Source organism: Coregonus lavaretus, assembly GCF_964263955.1.
Source record: "Coregonus lavaretus genome assembly, chromosome: 18".
NCBI lineage: Eukaryota > Metazoa > Chordata > Actinopteri > Salmoniformes > Salmonidae > Coregonus > Coregonus lavaretus.
The window spans coordinates 29,427,672-29,445,820 of NC_140005.1; the positions used below are offsets into that span (position 1 = coordinate 29,427,672).

Below are 18,149 nucleotides of genomic sequence, written 5' to 3' on the forward strand. Positions count from 1 at the left end.
GTGAGAGAGAGAATGAGCGAGAGAAAGACAGAGAGAGACACAATGCCCCGTCAGCGCTGGGCTGATCTTTAAAACATGAAGTTCTAATTATACAAAGGGGAGGAGGATATTGACATGACATTGAGCCATCCTCCTGCACTCAGAGGTTTGCTAGGTATGGTTGGAGAGCAGAGATTCCTTTAGTAAAACTATAGATTTATTTTTTATTAATCAATTCACTGTAATTGACCAGCACAATTTCCATATCCTTATACTTTCCCTGGCTTGAGCGTCAGCATTTCATCCTTTATTCTTCAAAACATTCCTCTTTGCTAGAACAACCTATATCATCTCTTGCTAGCTACAGTCAGCCAGTGTTGTATGGTTGGATATGCTCATGGTAAAACGATGAATCTTGATTTATTAGGATCCCCATTAGCCGACGCCAATGGCGACAGCTAGTCTTACTGGGGTCCGACACAATCAATGCCAGGGAGGCAAACATTATCTACAGTAGCCCTGCTGCACCCGTTGGGGGAAGCAGATGAGGAAATAAAACATTGAAGCCAAGTGGTCAGGGCTGGTAGGAAACAACATGTCTACAGGCAGACAAGGCTAGAGGAGGTCACAGGTCAAGGTACAGCAGGATTGGATATAGAGGTCTGGATGAAAATACTTTATGGAGGACATAAAGGCTTTATTATTGAGATGTTGGAGTGGGATCCATAGAAAGATAGAGGGAGACAGTGGATGAGAAAAGGAGTATAAAAGAAAAGAGACAGAAAAATAGATGGGATAGAGTGAATGCTGAAAGGAAGAAAAGAGAGGGGGAGCGCGGGAGAGCAGGGGATAGAGAAAGGAGAGGTAGGAGAAAAGAGCCATGTACCTTCCCACTCGTGTTTGATGTGGTCTCGTACGTTGAGATTCACAGTGATGTCAGCTCGGACGCGGGCGGGCCAGTTCTCTCCGATGTTGGGCTTGGCCACCTCCACAATGGAGAAGGCTGTGATGGTCTGAGCCATCCTGGCCCAGCCCCCAAACACCACACCACCATACTCTGACTGCCTATAGGAAGACAAGACAACAGGTCAACCCCCAAAACACCACAACACCATACTCTGACTGCCTGAATATGTCATAGAAATTGAGTTATGACATATGAGTGATACAAAATTATAAATTTGAAGGAAACAGAAATGTGGCAACCTTATTTTACCATCAGTTATAAGTGTGTGTGCGTTCTCTGCTCACCATGGTTTCATGCGAGTCACCACGTCCTCCACATCCTGTCTGATCTCGTAGGTGGACTCCAGACGGAACAGGTTGAAGTTTCTCAGCAGGTAGTCGTGGAGGGTCAGGAACTGCAGGTTCAACTTAGGCAGAGCCAGACAACCTGGAACACACACACACACACACAAAGACTAAACAGAGAGATTTGGGTACAAATGCTCAGAATTGGATGCATGTCATTGGTATAGACCTATTACCTACACATCTATTTCAGTGTAACATAAATAGGGCCTTGTGTTTTCCCTGACCATTAACAATTCTAGACCCACTTGACCAGGACAATCCCTTTGATAGAACAGTGGCAGAGTTGACTATACAGCTAGTTTAAACCTGTAATCTCTTGGCAGGCTAAAACAGATAGCCTTATAGATGTCGATAGGCTCATGGATTTCAATGGGTTTATGGGGCTGTAGGCATCTTAGCTGGTGAAGGTGCCCCTGCCGGCCTAAAGAGGATTGCCCATTAAGAGGATGCCAGCTCAGCGACCCTGAGGTGTGGGATAACAGCGGTGCGTGTGTGTGATGAGTTTGCGAGGAGATACCGTAGACAGACACACAGACCTTCGCCAGAATAGTACTCAGTGGGGACGATGTTCTCATCCCAGATAATCTTCTCTGTTGGATAAAGAGGCATCTGATTAAGTTGCTCGATCTGGGAGATTCTCCTCTCATGACGAGACACCTGGAAGTGTGTGTGAGAAGGAAGAAAGAGATGGAGAAAGAAATGTGATTAATGAGCCATTGGCCCACTCTGGCACTGACTGCCCTTACAAGACGTATCCTCCCCCTCACTCACTAGATCACAGACAGTGGTATTAAAAACAATGTTTTAATCGGGTCAGACGCATTGCATCACACCAGTCACCGTCCGTTTGTCATTACAAACCCCACATTCATACTGTTGGGCTCTTATGTCCTTAATTAGCCTGCCAGCTGTGTGTGTGTGTTTTAGCCTATATAATCCCTGTGTTCCCATATGTGAGCAGTCAGTCAATATCCGCCATGCTACGCTAATCCTGTTACACTGCTGTGTTCCCTGCCAGTCACCATCTAACCCAGGGTTTTGTCATAGTCATCCATCCTGTTACACTGCTGTGTTCCCTGCCAGTCACCATCTAACCCAGGGTTGTCATAGTCATCCATCCTGTTACACTGCTGTGTTCCCTGCCAGTCACCATCTAACCCAGGGTTTTGTCATAGTCATCCATCCTGTTACACTGCTGTGTTCCCTGCCAGTCACCATCTAACCCAGGGTTTTGTCATAGTCATCCATCCTGTTACACTGCTGTGTTCCCTGCCAGTCACCATCTAACCCAGGGTTGTCATAGTCATCCATCCTGTTACACTGCTGTGTTCCCTGCCAGTCACCATCTAACCCAGGGTTTTGTCATAGTCATCCATCCTGTTACACTGCTGTGTTCCCTGCCAGTCACCATCTAACCCAGGGTTTTGTCATAGTCATCCATCCTGTTACACTGCTGTGTTCCCTGCCAGTCACCATCTAACCCAGGGTTTTGTCAGTCATCCATCCTGTTACACTGCTGTGTTCCCTGCCAGTCACCATCTAACCCAGGGTTTTGTCATAGTCATCCATCCTGTTACACTGCTGTGTTCCCTGCCAGTCACCATCTAACCCAGGGTTTTGTCATAGTCATCCATCCTGTTACACTGCTGTGTTCCCTGCCAGTCACCATCTAACCCAGGGTTTTGTCATAGTCATCCATTAGGGACTGGCAGAGGGGTCCATAGAGATCTAGACCCTATGCCCCGATTGAGAATAACGTTCAGTTCAAATACCTCTGACAATTATTGCAAAACTATGCAAAAACTAACAAATATCATAATGTTGGATCAAATTCACAGCAATCCAGGTAATCTCAAGTCCCCAACTTCCCCTAAGAAATCATTCAACAGAGGAAAAACGATAACCTGTTCAGAATTCAAGAGTGGTTGGTTAATGTCTTTGAGGAATTAAGTAAATACACATCAGAACAGTGATAGCTAGAGGCTGAACACACAGCATAACTCTAGTCAGCTCATCCTCTCCTTCCCAGGTTTAATTACAGACTCTCTCTGCAGTGTCTGTGTTAGCTGCTCTGCTCTGCTCCCTACCGTACAGCACAGCGCTCCAAGCATCTGACAGACACATAGTACCAAAGTGGAATCTTTGGAGATTTTCGGTTGCCCAGGGCAACCCGGGGCCAAATGAGTCCCCTGACATTTGCTCTGGGAACAATCTAATCAGCTAATTATGGAAAAGCTTCTCTTCAGTAGTGGGGAGAGGAGGCCTAGAGAAGACTTGAAGTGGGTAATTACAGTAGTAAGGATGGAGCAGGTCAGTGGATGGGCTGGTCGCTTGGTGATGGAGGGTTTTGGGGGATGAGACTTGTTTTCAACACACTGGATGCCTGTTTTTAGAAGGGACTAAGGGTGTGTGTGTGGAGAGCAATCAGATCCACTGTTGTCTTTTCCTAGGATAAGAGAAACCTTGCTGGGGTGGGGGGTTGCATACTGTATGTATTCCAAGGTCAAAAGCATAAATTAATGTTTTTTAAACGAGCCACAAAAACCTGTTATGCCGCTACTCTCTCAAGGCGGTTATTGTTCTGTAAATGACCATATCCTGACGTTGCTGCTGTTTAGCCAAGCTGTAAATAGAGAGGAGGGGTTCTCTCATTCTCTCATGCTTAAGAACATCTTGGGGGGCGTCTCAGTATCATTCACTTCCCATCACCCCTAACCACAGATCGAGGTTCAGATTACCCTTTCCCCATTCCTAACTTAAAGCATTAGGACGATGACATAAATATCTGACCCTCGATCAGTGGTTAGGGACAACTTCTCCCTGCTTAGTAGCAGCACCTACCAGCAGCTCCAGGAGGACCTCCTTCTCATAGGTGGTGTCCTGTCCATCTGCCAGCTCTGGTAAGAGGCATAGATACGAGGCCACCCGGTGGAGAGTGTTGGAACTGCAGGGAGGGGGGGGGAAAACAGCATATTTACATTTAAGTCATTTAGCAGACGCTCTTATCCAGAGCGACTTACAGTTAGTGAGTGCATACATTTTCATACTGGCCCCCCGTGGGAAACGAACCCACAACCCCAGCGTTGCAAGTGCCATGCTCTACCAACTGACCTACAATTAATTAATATATATATATATATATATATATATATATATATATATATATATATATACTGCTCAAAAAAATAAAGGGAACACTTAAACAACACATCCTAGATCTGAATGAATGAAATAATCTTTACATAGTTGAATGTGCTGACAACAAAATCACAAAAATTATCAAAGGAAATCAAATTTATCAACCCATGGAGGTCTGGATTTGGAGTCACCCTCAAAATTAAAGTGGAAAACCACACTACAGGCTGATCCAACTTTGATGTAATGTCCTTAAAACAAGTCAAAATGAGGCTCAGTAGTGTGTGTGGCCTCCACGTGCCTGTATGACCTGCCTACAATGCCTGGGCATGCTCCTGATGAGGTGGCGGATGGTCTCCTGAGGGATCTCCTCCCAGACCTGGACTAAAGCATCCGCCAACTCCTGGACAGTCTGTGGTGCAACGTGGCGTTGGTGGATGGAGCGAGACATGATGTCCCAGATGTGCTCAATTGGATTCAGGTCTGGGGAACAGGCGGGCCAGTCCATAGCATCAATGCCTTCCTCTTGCAGGAACTGCTGACACACTCCAGCCACATGAGGTCTAGCATTGTCTTGCATTAGGAGGAACCAAGGGCCAACCGCACCAGCATATGGTCTCACAAGGGGTCTGAGGATCTCATCTCGGTACCTAACGGCAGTCAGGCTACCTCTGGCGAGCATATGGAGGCCCCCCAAAGAAATGACACCCCACACCATGACTGACTCACCGCCAAACCGGTCATGCTGGAGGATGTTGCAGGCAGCAGAACGTTCTCCACGGCGTCTCCAGACTCTGTCACATGTGCTCAGTGTGAACCTGCTTTCATCTGTGAAGAGCACAGGGCGCCAGTGGCAAATTTGCCAATCTTGGTGTTCTCTGGCAAATGCCAAACGTCCTGCACGGTGTTGGGCTGTAAGCACAACCCCCACCTGTGGACGTCGGGCCCTCATACCACCCTCATGGAGTCTGTTTCTGACCGTTTGAGCAGACACATGCACATTTGTGGCCTGCTGGAGGTCATTTTGCAGAGCTCTGGCAGTGCTCCTCCTGCTCCTCCTTGCACAAAGGCAGCTAGCAGTCCTGCTGCTGGGTTGTTGCCCTCCTACGGCCTCCTCCACGTCTCCTGATGTACTGGCCTGTCTCCTGGTAGCGCCTCCATGCTCTGGACACTACGCTGACAGACACAGCAAACCTTCTTGCCACAGCTCGCATTGATGTGCCATCCTGGATGAGCTGCACTACCTGAGCCACTTGTGTGGGTTGTAGACTCCGTCTCATGCTACCACTAGAGTGAAAGCATCGCCAACATTCAAAAGTGACCAAAACATCAGCCAAGAAGCATAGGAACTGAGAAGTGGTCTGTGGTCACCACCTGCAAAACCAGTCCTTTATTGGGGGTGTCTTGCTAACTGCCTATAATTTCCACCTGTTGTCTATTCCATTTGCACAACGGCATGTGAAATTTATTGTCAATCAGTGTTGCTTCCTAAGTGGACAGTTTGATTTCACAGAAGTGTGATTGACTTGGAGTTACATTGTGTTGTTTAAGTGTTCCCTTTATTTTTTTGAGCAGTGTATATATATATATATACACACACAGTGAGGGAAAAAGGTATTTGATCCCCTGCTGATTTTGTATGTTTTCCCACTGACAAAGACATGATCAGTCTATAATTTTAATGTTAGGTTTATTTGAACAGTGAGAGAAAGAAAAAAACTCCAGAAAAACTGTTATGAATTGATTAGCATTTTAATGAGGGAAATAAGTATTTGACCCCTCTGCAAAACATGATTTAGTACTTGGTGGCAAAACCCTTGTTGGCAAACACAGAGGTCAGACGTTTCTTGTAGTTGGCCACCAGGTTTGCACACATCTCAGGAGGGATTTTGTCCCACTCCTCTTTGCAGATCTTCTCCAAGTCATTAAGGTTTCGAGGCTGACGTTTGGCAACTCAAACCTTCAGCTCCCTCCACAGATTTTCTATGGGATTAAGGTCTGGAGACTGGCTAGGCCACTCCAGGACCTTAATGTGCTTCTTCTTGAGCAACTCCTTTGTTGCCTTGGCCGTGTGTTTTGGGTCATTGTCATGCTGGAATAGCCATCCACGACCCATTATCAATGCCCTGGCTGAGGGAAGGAGGTTCTCACCCAAGATTTGATGGTACATGGCCCCGTCCATCGTCCCTTTGATGCGGTGAAGTTGTCCTGTCCCCTTAGCAGAAAAACATCCCCAAAGCATAATTTTCCCACCTCCATGTTTGACGGTGGGGATGGTGTTCTTGGGGTCATAGGCAGCATTCCTCCTCCTCCAAACATGGCGAGTTGAGTTGATGCCAAAGAGCTCGATTTTGGTCTCATCTGACCACAACACTTTCATCCAGTTCTCCTCTGAATCATTCAGATGTTCATTGGCAAACTTCTGACGGCCCTGTATGTGTGCTTTCTTGAGCAGGGGGACCTTGCGGGCACTGCAGGATTTCAGTCCTTCACGGCGTAGTGTGTTACCAATTGTTTTCTTGGTGACTATGGTCCCAGCTGCCTTGAGATCGTTGACAAGATCCTCCCGTGTAGTTCTGGGCTGATTCCTCACCGTTCTCATGATCATTGCAACTCCACGAGGTGAGAACTTGCATGGAGCCCCAGGCCGAGTGAGATTGACAGGTCTTTTGTGTTTCTTCCATTTGCGAATAATCGCACCAACTGTTGTCACCTTCTCACCAAGCTGCTTGGCGATGGCCTTGTAGCCCATTCCAGCCTTGTGTAGGTCTACAATCTTGTCCCTGACATCCTTGGAGAGCTCTTTGGTCTTGGCCATGGTGGAGAGTTTGGAATCTGATTGATTGATTGCTTCTGTGGACATGTGTCATTTATACAGGTAACAAACTGAGATTAGGAGCACTCCCTTTAAGAGTGTGCTCCTAATCTCAGCTCGTTACCTGTATAAAAGACACCTGGGAGCCAGAAATCTTTCTGATTGAGAGGGGGTCAAAAACGTATTTCCCTCACTAAAATGCATATCAATTTATAACATTTTTGACATGCGTTTTTCTGGATTTTGTTGTTTTTATTCTGTCTCTCACTGTTCAAATAAACCTACCATTAAAATTATAGACTGATAATTTCTTTGTCAGTGGGCAAACGTACAAAATCAGCAGGGGATCAAATACTTTTTCCCCTCACTGTGTGTGTGTATATATATATATATATATATATATATATATATATATATATATATATATATATATATATATATATATATATATATATATATATATATCATGCTTTAAAAGAGTGGTATATTTCCTGCTAAGTCAGTCTGTTTTTTACAACGAAGACCCAGGGGTAGAAATGCACATTCAGGAGAATATTTACAGTGTGCTGATTATTCTATTTTTCTGAGGAAAATTCCCCTATTCCAGTGTCCGGGTCGCTACCTTTCATTTGACAATATGAAAAGTGCCACATTTTCCCAACACATAGCCTGTTTCTTAAATCTGTGCTTGTTAGCATGGTGACGTAATGTATGCTAGTCCTCGTATTTTCCTCAACTATGCCCTGCTAGGTAGGGCCACTGCAGTCCTACACTGTCAGCATGGCGTGTACAGTCGTGGTCAAAAGTTTTGAGAATGACAAGTATTGGTCTTCAAAGTTTGCTGCTTCAGTGTTTTTAGATATTTTTGTCAGATATTACTATGGTATACTGAAGTATAATTACAAGCATTCCACAAGTGTCAAAGGCTTTCATTGACAATTACATTAAGTTTATGCAAAGAGTCAATATTTGCAGTGTTGACCCTTCTTTTTCAAGACCTCTGCAATCCGCTCTGGCATGCTGTCAATTAACTTCTGGGCCACATCCTGACTGATGGCAGCCCATTCTTGCATAATCAATGCTTGGAGTTTGTCAGAATTTGTGGGTTTTTGTTTGTCCACCCGCCTCTTGAGGATTGACTACAAATTCTCAATGGGATTAAGGTCTGGGGAGTTTCCTGGCCGTGGACCCAAAATGTCGATGTTTTGTTCCCCGAGCCACTTAGTTATCACTTTTGCCTTATGGCAAGGTGCTCCATCATGCTGGAAAAGGCATTGTTCGTCACCAAACTGTTCTTGGATGGTTGGGAGAAGTTGCTCTCGGAGGATGTGTTGGTACCATTCTTTATTCATGCCTGTGTTCTTAGGAAAAATTGTGAGTGAGCCCACTCCCTTGGCTGAGAAGCAACCCCACACATGAACGGTCTCAGGATGCTTTACTGTTGGCATGACACAGGACTGGTGGTAGCACTCACCTTGTCTTCTCCAGACAAGCTTTTTTCCAGATACCCCAAACAATTGGAAAGGGGTTTCTTCAGAGAAAATGACTTTACCCCAGTCTTCAGCAGTCTAATCCCTGTACCATTTGCAGAATATCAGTCTGTCCATTATGTTTTTCCTGGAGAGAAGTGGCTTCCTCGCTGCCCTTCTTGACACCAGGCCATCCTCCAAAAGTCTTTGCCTCACTGTGCGTGCAGATGCACTCACACCTGCCTGCTGCCATTCCTGAGCAAGCTCTGCACTGGTGGTGCCCCGATCCCGCAGCTGAATCAACTTTAGGAGACGGTGCTGGCGCTTGCTGGACTTTCTTGGGCGCCCTGAGGCCTTCTTCACAACAATTGAACCTCTCTCCTTGAAGTTCTTGATTTAGGTGCAATCTTACAAGCAGCAATATCCTTGCCTGTGAAGCCCTTTTTGTGCAAAGCAATGATGACGGCACGTGTTTCCTTGCAGGTAACCATGGTTAACAGAGGAAGAACAATGATTTCAAGCACCACCCTCCTTTTAAAGCTTCCAGTCTGTTATTCTAACTCAATCAGCATGACAGAGTGATCTCCAGCCTTGTCAACACTCATTTTCATGGCAAAGAGGGACTTTGCAATTAATTGCAATTCATCTGATCACTCTTCATAACATTCTGGAGTATATGCAAATTGCCACCATAAAAACTGAGGCAGCAGACTTTGTGAAAATTAATATTTGTGTCATTCTCAAAACGTTTGACCACGACTGTACAGGGGATCGATGCGACGCGATTATTAAAATCCAACCGCATTTCCATCTCTCAGAGCTGAGGCAGAGGGTTGAGGCTGCTCTCTGCATTAATCAGACTGACGTGACATGTGCCAGGGGTTGGTAATAAAGAGAGACTGTGACAGAGTCCTGTACAGACGGACAGGAACACGTGTCATTGTGAGCAGTAGTGTGGGCAGGCTCGTGATGATGCCATGGTTTGACCACACGGATCCGGGGGTTTTGCTGACCATGCAGTTGGTCAGTCTAGGGACTGGCATGGGTCACGCTGCTGTACTATACTCCCTTCATGACAAAGCAAAAATAGCTGCTTATTTTGAGTTGTTAAGGAGATGAATGTAGCAATTATCTCAATATAAGATAATTTCTGGATAACAATTAAGTACCTTCCTGTAATTGTTTTTGAATAAAAAGGGTCAAAAAGAAACAAAAATAGCTTCTAAGCAAAGAGCAATTTCTCAAGCAATAATTTTGCTGGGACTGTCTGAGAAGGGAGGGGAAAACTGAAAACTAGCCGTTATTGGCAGAGAGGTATGAAACTCTTATTTTATTGGTCTATTAACTAATTCACCACCTGGTGATTTCACAAGGCAGGCCAAAACTCCATTCCACCAGAACAGGCTGAAAGCTCTTACACCAACAGGGCATTATCATAATTTTCACAATATTATTCCAACCTCATAGTGTGGAAATATATATATAAAACACAGGAAAATCATGTTTATTACTGCACTGGGCCATTAAAACTGAAAGGGAAAAATACTGTGTGTGTGTTTTGGGTACTTAACAGATCAATCGGGAATAGTGGACGAGTGGCAGCTTAGTTTGTGGGTAGCACAGCTGAAATAGTTGGCATTAAAAATAGGGTTTTCTGGATAAAAAGTGCCTTTTTAAAAGTGATGGGCATATTTGGAGTTTCCAGAGCTGCTTTGAAGCCAGTGGGGCGACTGGATAACAATGCAGAGCCTGGCTTTATTCATGAGAACAATAATACACAGAAGAAAATAGAGCTTTGGGATAAATTCACACAAAAACAGCACGGATACTTCACTACCTGGCTTGCTGAGACCCAGTGTTAACTATCTCAAACTCAGCAGCACCTAGGACCAGCAGGAAAGGAGACAAGGATAGGACACACACACACACAATTGATTCTTCTCCCGCCCCAGTCTATATCACACACACTTTACCTGAGATGGCCAAACTGTTTTGTAAGGGATTCCCGTGTGTCCACTGCTGCCACATTGGACAGGGCAAAGTCCTGCAGCTCCGGGAAATGGGCAAAGGCTGCCCTCTGAAAGACAACACACAAACATTAAAGCAGGTGCAAACACCACCCACCCCACACACTTCAGAGCCAGTGTGATGTCAGGCAGGCTTTCCCTCATTTATTAATCCAGCATCTATGTGTGGCTAAAGAGAGGTATGGGAAAGAGAGAGAGATGGACAGATGGAGAGGCAAGCTAAGAACAGATGAACCAGCCTGTATATTTCCCTGAAGATGCATTTCATCATTTCAAGTTGAGAGGTAAAAATGCATGAAACTAGTTTGACACTGACATTTATTGAGAATTCTCTCTAGGACTGAAATTTGACTTGATATTATTTATTGTAAAAGACATCTGGAAGCTGTCACTAAATCCTGAATGATTCATATTCGTACATGTTTTACTCACAGCACGGGCCACGTCTCCCAGGTGCACAACTCTCTCGCTCTATCTTTAACGCTTAAATGTGCCAATAATGTTTACAACTATCCCTATCAAATTAACTATTTGAATACACAATACATTCTTAACTAGACAGGTAAGGAACACTAACAAAATGGAGGCCAGCATGGTGTTGTATGCATGTACCTGCAGTGATGTGATTCTGTCATAGTGGAGCGTGGTCATCTCCTTCTCTGTCAGGGCGTTGCCCGTCTGGTCGTTGATCTCAAAGCCTGTGTAGAACTTCAGCATGTCCAGTAACTGGCAGAAGAGGTGTCCCTCCTTCTCTCTCTGCATGAGGATGGACAGGTGGCAGCTCACCACCAGGTGGGAGTCGTCCAGCACCGTGTTGAACCAGCGCCTGGTGGGCAGCAGGGCCTGAAGACAGACATGGAACAACGCATTACACATCATGGTAAAACAATGCTGAAACAGAAGCCTTTATACGAGACCAGAGCCTCAATAATTATGATTGAAGAAAAAAAAAAAGAGATTCTTCACACATGCACATATAAAAGCCCCAGAAAGACAACACATTCCAACAGTGAAAAACAAGGGTCTCAGTCAGAATGTTAACAAACACAATGAGGGTGTTATATAATCCAGCCTACTATTACTATGCAGCCGAGGCCTGTAGCTGATAACAAGCAGAGACGGTGCAACATCAGAACCAGGCTTAGTCCATGTATGGATTGACTCGGTCTCTGGGGTCATTCAGATCAATGCATCTACAAACCAGAATTCCCAGCATTGAGGCCCAGAGTATAAATAGGCCCCTATTGATTCAGGGTCTATTTCAGAAGGTTGTTTTCGACTCTTTATTTCATAGATGAGGGTTAGAGAGTTCAAATTTCTTAAGAAAACAATGAAAATGTCAACCGCAGAACCTCAATGTATTCCATTGAATTCACCTCTCTACAGAGGGAAGGTGCTGCAAATGATACTACCCTCTCACAGACAGACAGACAGGCTTTATGTACAGCAGCCATCTTTGATCTCCACAGAGCCATGACAGATAGACAGCTCAGCCTAACACACATGTAAAATGTAGGGTCTCTTTTTCCTTACAGAGATTCACAGGGCATTATCATATCATCCCAGAGAGGGAAGTATGAGATTTCAGCCATCCCTTTGTAAAATGATACTGCTGAGGGGGAAAGGATTTCTCCAGAGGCAGCTTGTCTTGCCAGTACCGGGGGGGGAAAGTATAGCCTGTCATCAGACGGAGGAGAAATCCATTCATCCTATCCTCCCTGTGTGTAAACAGTAGCACCGTTGCCTTGCAGCCTGGAGAGGGAAGGAACCATCTTGACTATGTGACACACTCGCTACATGTAATTATAAAGCCAGACCACAGAGACAATAAGAAAAAACGCTACATTGTGACATTTACATTACATTTAAGTCATTTAGCAGACGCTCTTAACCAGAGCGACTTACAGGAGCAATTAGGGTTAAGTGCCTTGCTCAAGGGCACATTAACGTCATTTAGCAGACGCTCTTAGCCAGAGCGACTCACAAATTGGTGCGTTCACCCTATAGCCAGTGGGATAACCACTTTACAATTTGGGGGGGGGGGGGGGGGGGTTAGAAGGAATACTTTATCCTATCCCAGGTATTCCTTAAAGAGGTGGGGTTACACACCTCCATTGCTCTACGCTAGAAATAACCTTTCTTTTCTCACAGTCATCAAAAACCAGTCATTCAGGGACAGGATTCCATACTCAACACAGATCAAGACCGAAATAGCTGTATAGGTAGGTACAGCGAACTCACTAGCGTCTTTGCATGCTCAGTGAATGCAGATATTCAGTTGATCCTATATAAAATGGCTGCCTGGTACCCTTCATAAATACACAACAAGACCATAGTGTCCCTTATAAATGTTTCTTACCTCCAGGTCAATCATGAGCTCGATGAACCTCTCGCAGTAGTGCACCTTCTCCATGGGTACAGGGCCTGAGAGAGACAACACAGGGAGTCGTTCAATTCAGATTAGGTAATAACATACATGACCATACACTCTGCCATCACACACTAAAACACAGGAGGGAATGGGGGGATGAAGGGATGTGGCCCAGCCGTGCACGGAGACCACGTGTGTGAGTCTTCCTCAGGCACTGCAGCGCACTGGGAGATCAGCCCTCATTAGGGGAGGTGTATGTTTGTGTATGTGTGTGTGTGTGTGTGTGTGTGTGTATGGGTCCCCGTGCTGTGTACCAGGACTCTGACAGGGAGGATTAGAGTCGGGGGTCACAGCATGACCACCTTCACCTAGCTGCATGTTGGGAGAGATGCTATTCTGAGCACTCAGGTTGGCTGGGTGGGGAGGGGGGTCTGTGTCACCCTGCATTACGTCACCATGGAGGCGAAGAGGGGGAGCATCTGGACATTGCTGCTCTTTCAGAGTGGGGGTCAAGTCAGAAAGAAAGGATAGAGGGTTGAAAAGGTGTGTCTCACACCCGTAATGAGGTCTGGGCTGAGAGAAGATGACACCTGAGACAGGGCTGGACTGTAGAGATGTCACATAGAGATGAGGCCTGCGCATAGATAAAGACTATCAAAGATCTTTGGCTCGTCACACGTGCCTGGGGTGTCCTAGTTTGCCACTGGTAGGGAAGGGAAGGGAAAGGGGATACCTAGTCAGTTGTACAACTGAATGCATTCAAATGAAATGTGTCTTCCACATTTAACCCAACGCGGGGGGCTGCCTTAAGCGACATCCTCGTCATCGGCGCCTGGGGAGCAGTTATCGTTAGGGGTTAACATTTACGTCATTTAGCAGACGCTCTTATCCAGAGCGACTTACAGGAGCAATTAGGGTTAAGTGCCTTGCTCAAGGGCACATCGACAGATTTTTCACCTAGTCGGCTCGGGGATTAGAACCAGCGACCTTTCGGTTACTGGCACAACGCTCTTACCCACTAAGCTACCTGCCTTGCCCTTGAGCAACAACTGTTCCCCGCCCTCAGAACAACAGATTTTTTTCCTACCTTGCCGGCTCTGGGATTTGAAACAGCAACCTTTTGGTTACTGGCCCAATGCTCTTAACCGCTAGGCTGTCTGCCGCCAGAGTAAGATTTGTACCTCTCTGCTAACTTTTAAAATAAATTGGCACAACAAGGTGTGACACATTTTTCTGTATGAGGACTATTTTTTGCCTTGAGAATCTCTCTTCTGCCTGCTGCTTGTGGGGAATAATAAAACACTGCTTTGTTCATAAATCATAACTGTGTTGCTAAATGCTTACCTGCTGGGGAGATGGACAACAGAACACCCAGAAACTTCTTAATGAGCGCAGAGAGGAACGTCCTCTCCATCTTAGCTCTGGAAATAAAGGCAGGGAAATAATAATTAGTGACACACATCACAACACTGTGCCTTTGATTGGACTATTTATACAGGCAGAGGGAGAAGGTATTTCTACTGGTCCAGATACAAACAGAAGTTATATTTCTACTGGTCCAGATACAGGCAGAAGTTATATTTCTACTGGTCCAGATACAGGCAGAAGTTATATTTCTACTGGTCCAGATACAGGCAGAAGTTATATTTCTACTGGTCCAGATACAGGCAGAAGTTATATTTCTACTGGTCCAGATACAGGCAGAAGTTATATTTCTACTGGTCCAGATACAGGCAGAGGGAGGTCTATTTCTACTGGTCCTGATAAAGGCAGAGGGAGGTTTATTTCTACTGGTCCAGATACAGGCAGAAGTTATATTTCTACTGGTCCAGATACAGGCAGAAGTTATATTTCTACTGGTCCAGATACAGGCAGAAGTTATATTTCTACTGGTCCAGATACAGGCAGAAGTTATATTTCTACTGGTCCAGATACAGGCAGAAGTTATATTTCTACTGGTCCAGATACAGGCAGAGGGAGGTCTATTTCTACTGGTCCTGATAAAGGCAGAGGGAGGTTTATTTCTACAGGTCCAGATACAGACAGAGGGAGAAGGTCTATTTCTACTGGTCCAGATACTGGTCCAGATACTGGCAGAAGGTCTATTTCTACTGGTCCAGATACAGGCAGAAGGTCTATTTCTACTGGTCCAGATACAGGCAGAAGGTCTATTTCTACTGGTCCAGATACAGGCAGAAGGTCTATTTCTACTGGTCCAGATACAGGCAGAAGGTCTATTTCTACTGGTCCAGATACAGGCAGAAGGTCTATTTCTACTGGTCCAGATACAGGCAGAAGGTCTATTTCTACTGGTCCAGATACAGGCAGAAGGTTAAGGTCTATTTCTACTGGTCCAGATACAGGCAGAAGGTGAAGGTCTTACTGCTCTGAAGCTTTGTCTTCCAGCTTGTCAAAATTCTTCTTGATCAGATTCCAAAACTTTTGGAGCTTGGGAACTTTCTTCAGCTCATGTTGCAGTCTAGACTGTAAAGATGACAGATAGTGTGTTCATTAATCAATCTTAAGGATGCTATAAAAGAGAGCAAAACTCAAACTTTGACCTAGGAAAGTTGTTTTTGGCTCAACAACCCTATTCCACATAATCAATCACAATTTGTAAATGTGGAAAATATTGTCACAATTTTAAACATAATCCATATCTAACAGAGTGACAGTTCTAAGGACATGGGAGCACTGGAGAAAAAGGGAAGAGGAGTTCTTACAGGTAAGAGACACATCCACATGGGCAGTGAGATTAGCTGCTGCACCTGCTCTCTAATCAAATCCACCTCCTGAGAGAGAGAGAGAGAGAGAGAGTTGGTAGAATAATGGCAACGCACCAAATAGATTAGAACCATTGCATTCAGTTCAGGAGAAGCAGAGGGGATGAAAATAGATTTTCAGAGTGAGACTGGTGCAGTGGCTACTCATGGTTTTGAGCAGGGGTGGAGAATACAGATGTGCTAGGGTGGCACCCAAGTACACAAAGCTTTGAAGTGTAATACTGCCACCTAGTGGAACCTGCACCAAACTACTTTTCTTAAAACCAACTACAGGAAGTTTCCCCCTCCCTTCTGCTCTTGTTTGCTCATCTTCGTGGCTCTGAGACTACTGGGTAGGCATAAGCAGTAGCTCCATCTAGCTTCAGCTTTGCTGCTTTCACCTATCCATTCTCATTAGGTCAGGGAAAGGGGAGTGAACAAGGGCAGAGGAAAGGGACTCTTCATTCTATGGTTGTTACTAACATAATTTTGCAATAAAACAATGTATTACTCAACTTATATTATGTGGTCGATATAATAACTAATTCCCCATTTCCAGAGAGGTAGATATTGGTTGGTGTGGGACATACCAGGCTGTTGAAGCAGTGGTCGAGGAAAACCAACAGTACAGTCTGCTCCTTCAGAGTCAGGCCAGCCTCCTCTCCAGCCAGCACGGCCTCCATCACACACTTAAAGAAGTACGGGAAGTGCGTTGGCTCCTTCTTAAACACCTGGATAAAGATAATAAACCAAGGGATAAAGAGGACATGCATTGATATTAGAGGAGATTGATCAATGCTCGCTGGAGACATCTGCCCTAAGTAGCTGTAACACTGGGGCTGTCCCTGTACAGCTGACACGCAACACCCATATTCACAACAACATAGCATGGTTACCAACACACTCGATGTTAACACAGCTAAGAATTTGCTAAGTGAACCAAAGGGACAAACAAGGATCAACATTTCTGTTTGACAGGCCACTGAATCCATTACCTCCCAGGCAGGGACGTTCTCTCTGAACTTCTCATTGACTATGCAGCAGATGGACATGAGGTAGGCATTACTGGAGACCTCAGGATTATAGTTCACCCACAGGTAGTTCTCCAGGTACTGACTGAGAGGCAGGACACAAATAGCATGTTAAAAACTGCAAATGACTGATAATAATGTATTGAGGCCACATTAAAAATGTCAAAAACCCACCTGAACTCCAACAACATGATCTTCCTAATGGCGAACCTGAAGATAAAATAGCAGACGTGGAGGATTTATACTACTGGTAAGAAGAGTTAACGTTACAAAATACTGATGTTATTCAAGAGTTGAGTTCACTCACTTGGACTTGAGAATCTCTTTCTCATAGACATCCTCCAAGACCTGAGTGGGTGACAATAATAGTTTGTTAGAGCAAGCAGACCATCTCCTCCACTATATTCATAACTCAAGTTTGTAAGTAGGAGGCTCACCTTTGGGTCAAAAGGTAGTTTATTCTTGGCATGGGGCGCCCAGTATCTGTTAGCCAACTTAGAGAAGAAAGAGTGTTATTATAACAGCAACCCACAGTACATCCCCTCCTCTGAAATCCTATGGGCGGAATGAAAACCTCCCTCTCCAAAATTCAAAAGATGTCAACCAGGGCTGCGTTCAGTACGAAAAACCGTGTGCAATGTTCAAATAAACGGAAACGGTACTGTTCTGAACGACCCGTTGAAAAACGGGGAGGGGTTGTGGAATACCGTCAGCAACGTAACAAATGCCGCAACGTAGCAAACATTCAAGCGAACTGAACGCACCCCAGGTGTAGGTACACCCCCGTCAAATAATCAGTGACATAAAAAAAACCAAGTAAAAAAACTCTCACATTCCAGCGCCACCAATCCCGACTGTTAAGGATGTTAGGAGAGTTACAGCAACTACCAATTTGATGTCCAGCATAAGTAGAGATGGCAGTTATTTTAGCAGAAGTGTAAAAAGACACATAAAGCAAACATTATTTGCGCATACAGTTACCTGTGTGACATATTCTGCGTTGATTTGGGACACAGAGGGCGCAGATGCTTTCTTAGCATGGGTTTGATTCTCCATGTCGGTATTCAGCTGGCTAGCTTGCTTTCCTAAGGAAAAATTGAACTATAAGCTAACATAGCAAACTACCTATTGCAATTACATTTTTTCTTTATAACACTAGCCTGCTAGCTAGCTAAATTGGACTTTACAGTCCAGCGAACTAGCTAGCAAGTTAATGCTAACGTTAGCTAGTAACGTTACAGAGTAG

At 44.9% G+C, this 18,149-nt stretch overlaps 1 protein-coding gene across 1 annotated transcript in view; it reads right to left on the minus strand.

The window, feature by feature from the left end:
- The window catches only part of aqr (aquarius intron-binding spliceosomal factor), an 83,596-nt gene that overhangs the window by 65,248 nt on the left and 199 nt on the right, over positions 1 to 18,149 (minus strand). The window contains exons 2-17 of the mRNA XM_084182598.1: positions 17,885 to 17,988; positions 17,341 to 17,397; positions 17,211 to 17,251; positions 17,078 to 17,113; positions 16,868 to 16,988; positions 16,463 to 16,603; positions 15,834 to 15,902; positions 15,494 to 15,594; positions 14,455 to 14,531; positions 13,099 to 13,163; positions 11,352 to 11,582; positions 10,686 to 10,789; positions 4,135 to 4,237; positions 1,830 to 1,950; positions 1,231 to 1,372; positions 866 to 1,044 (exon numbers count right to left, since the gene is read on the minus strand). Coding sequence (XP_084038724.1) covers positions 866 to 1,044; positions 1,231 to 1,372; positions 1,830 to 1,950; positions 4,135 to 4,237; positions 10,686 to 10,789; positions 11,352 to 11,582; positions 13,099 to 13,163; positions 14,455 to 14,531; positions 15,494 to 15,594; positions 15,834 to 15,902; positions 16,463 to 16,603; positions 16,868 to 16,988; positions 17,078 to 17,113; positions 17,211 to 17,251; positions 17,341 to 17,397; positions 17,885 to 17,988 — 1,692 coding nt within the window. The remainder of the gene's footprint in view (positions 1 to 865; positions 1,045 to 1,230; positions 1,373 to 1,829; positions 1,951 to 4,134; positions 4,238 to 10,685; positions 10,790 to 11,351; positions 11,583 to 13,098; positions 13,164 to 14,454; positions 14,532 to 15,493; positions 15,595 to 15,833; positions 15,903 to 16,462; positions 16,604 to 16,867; positions 16,989 to 17,077; positions 17,114 to 17,210; positions 17,252 to 17,340; positions 17,398 to 17,884; positions 17,989 to 18,149) is intronic.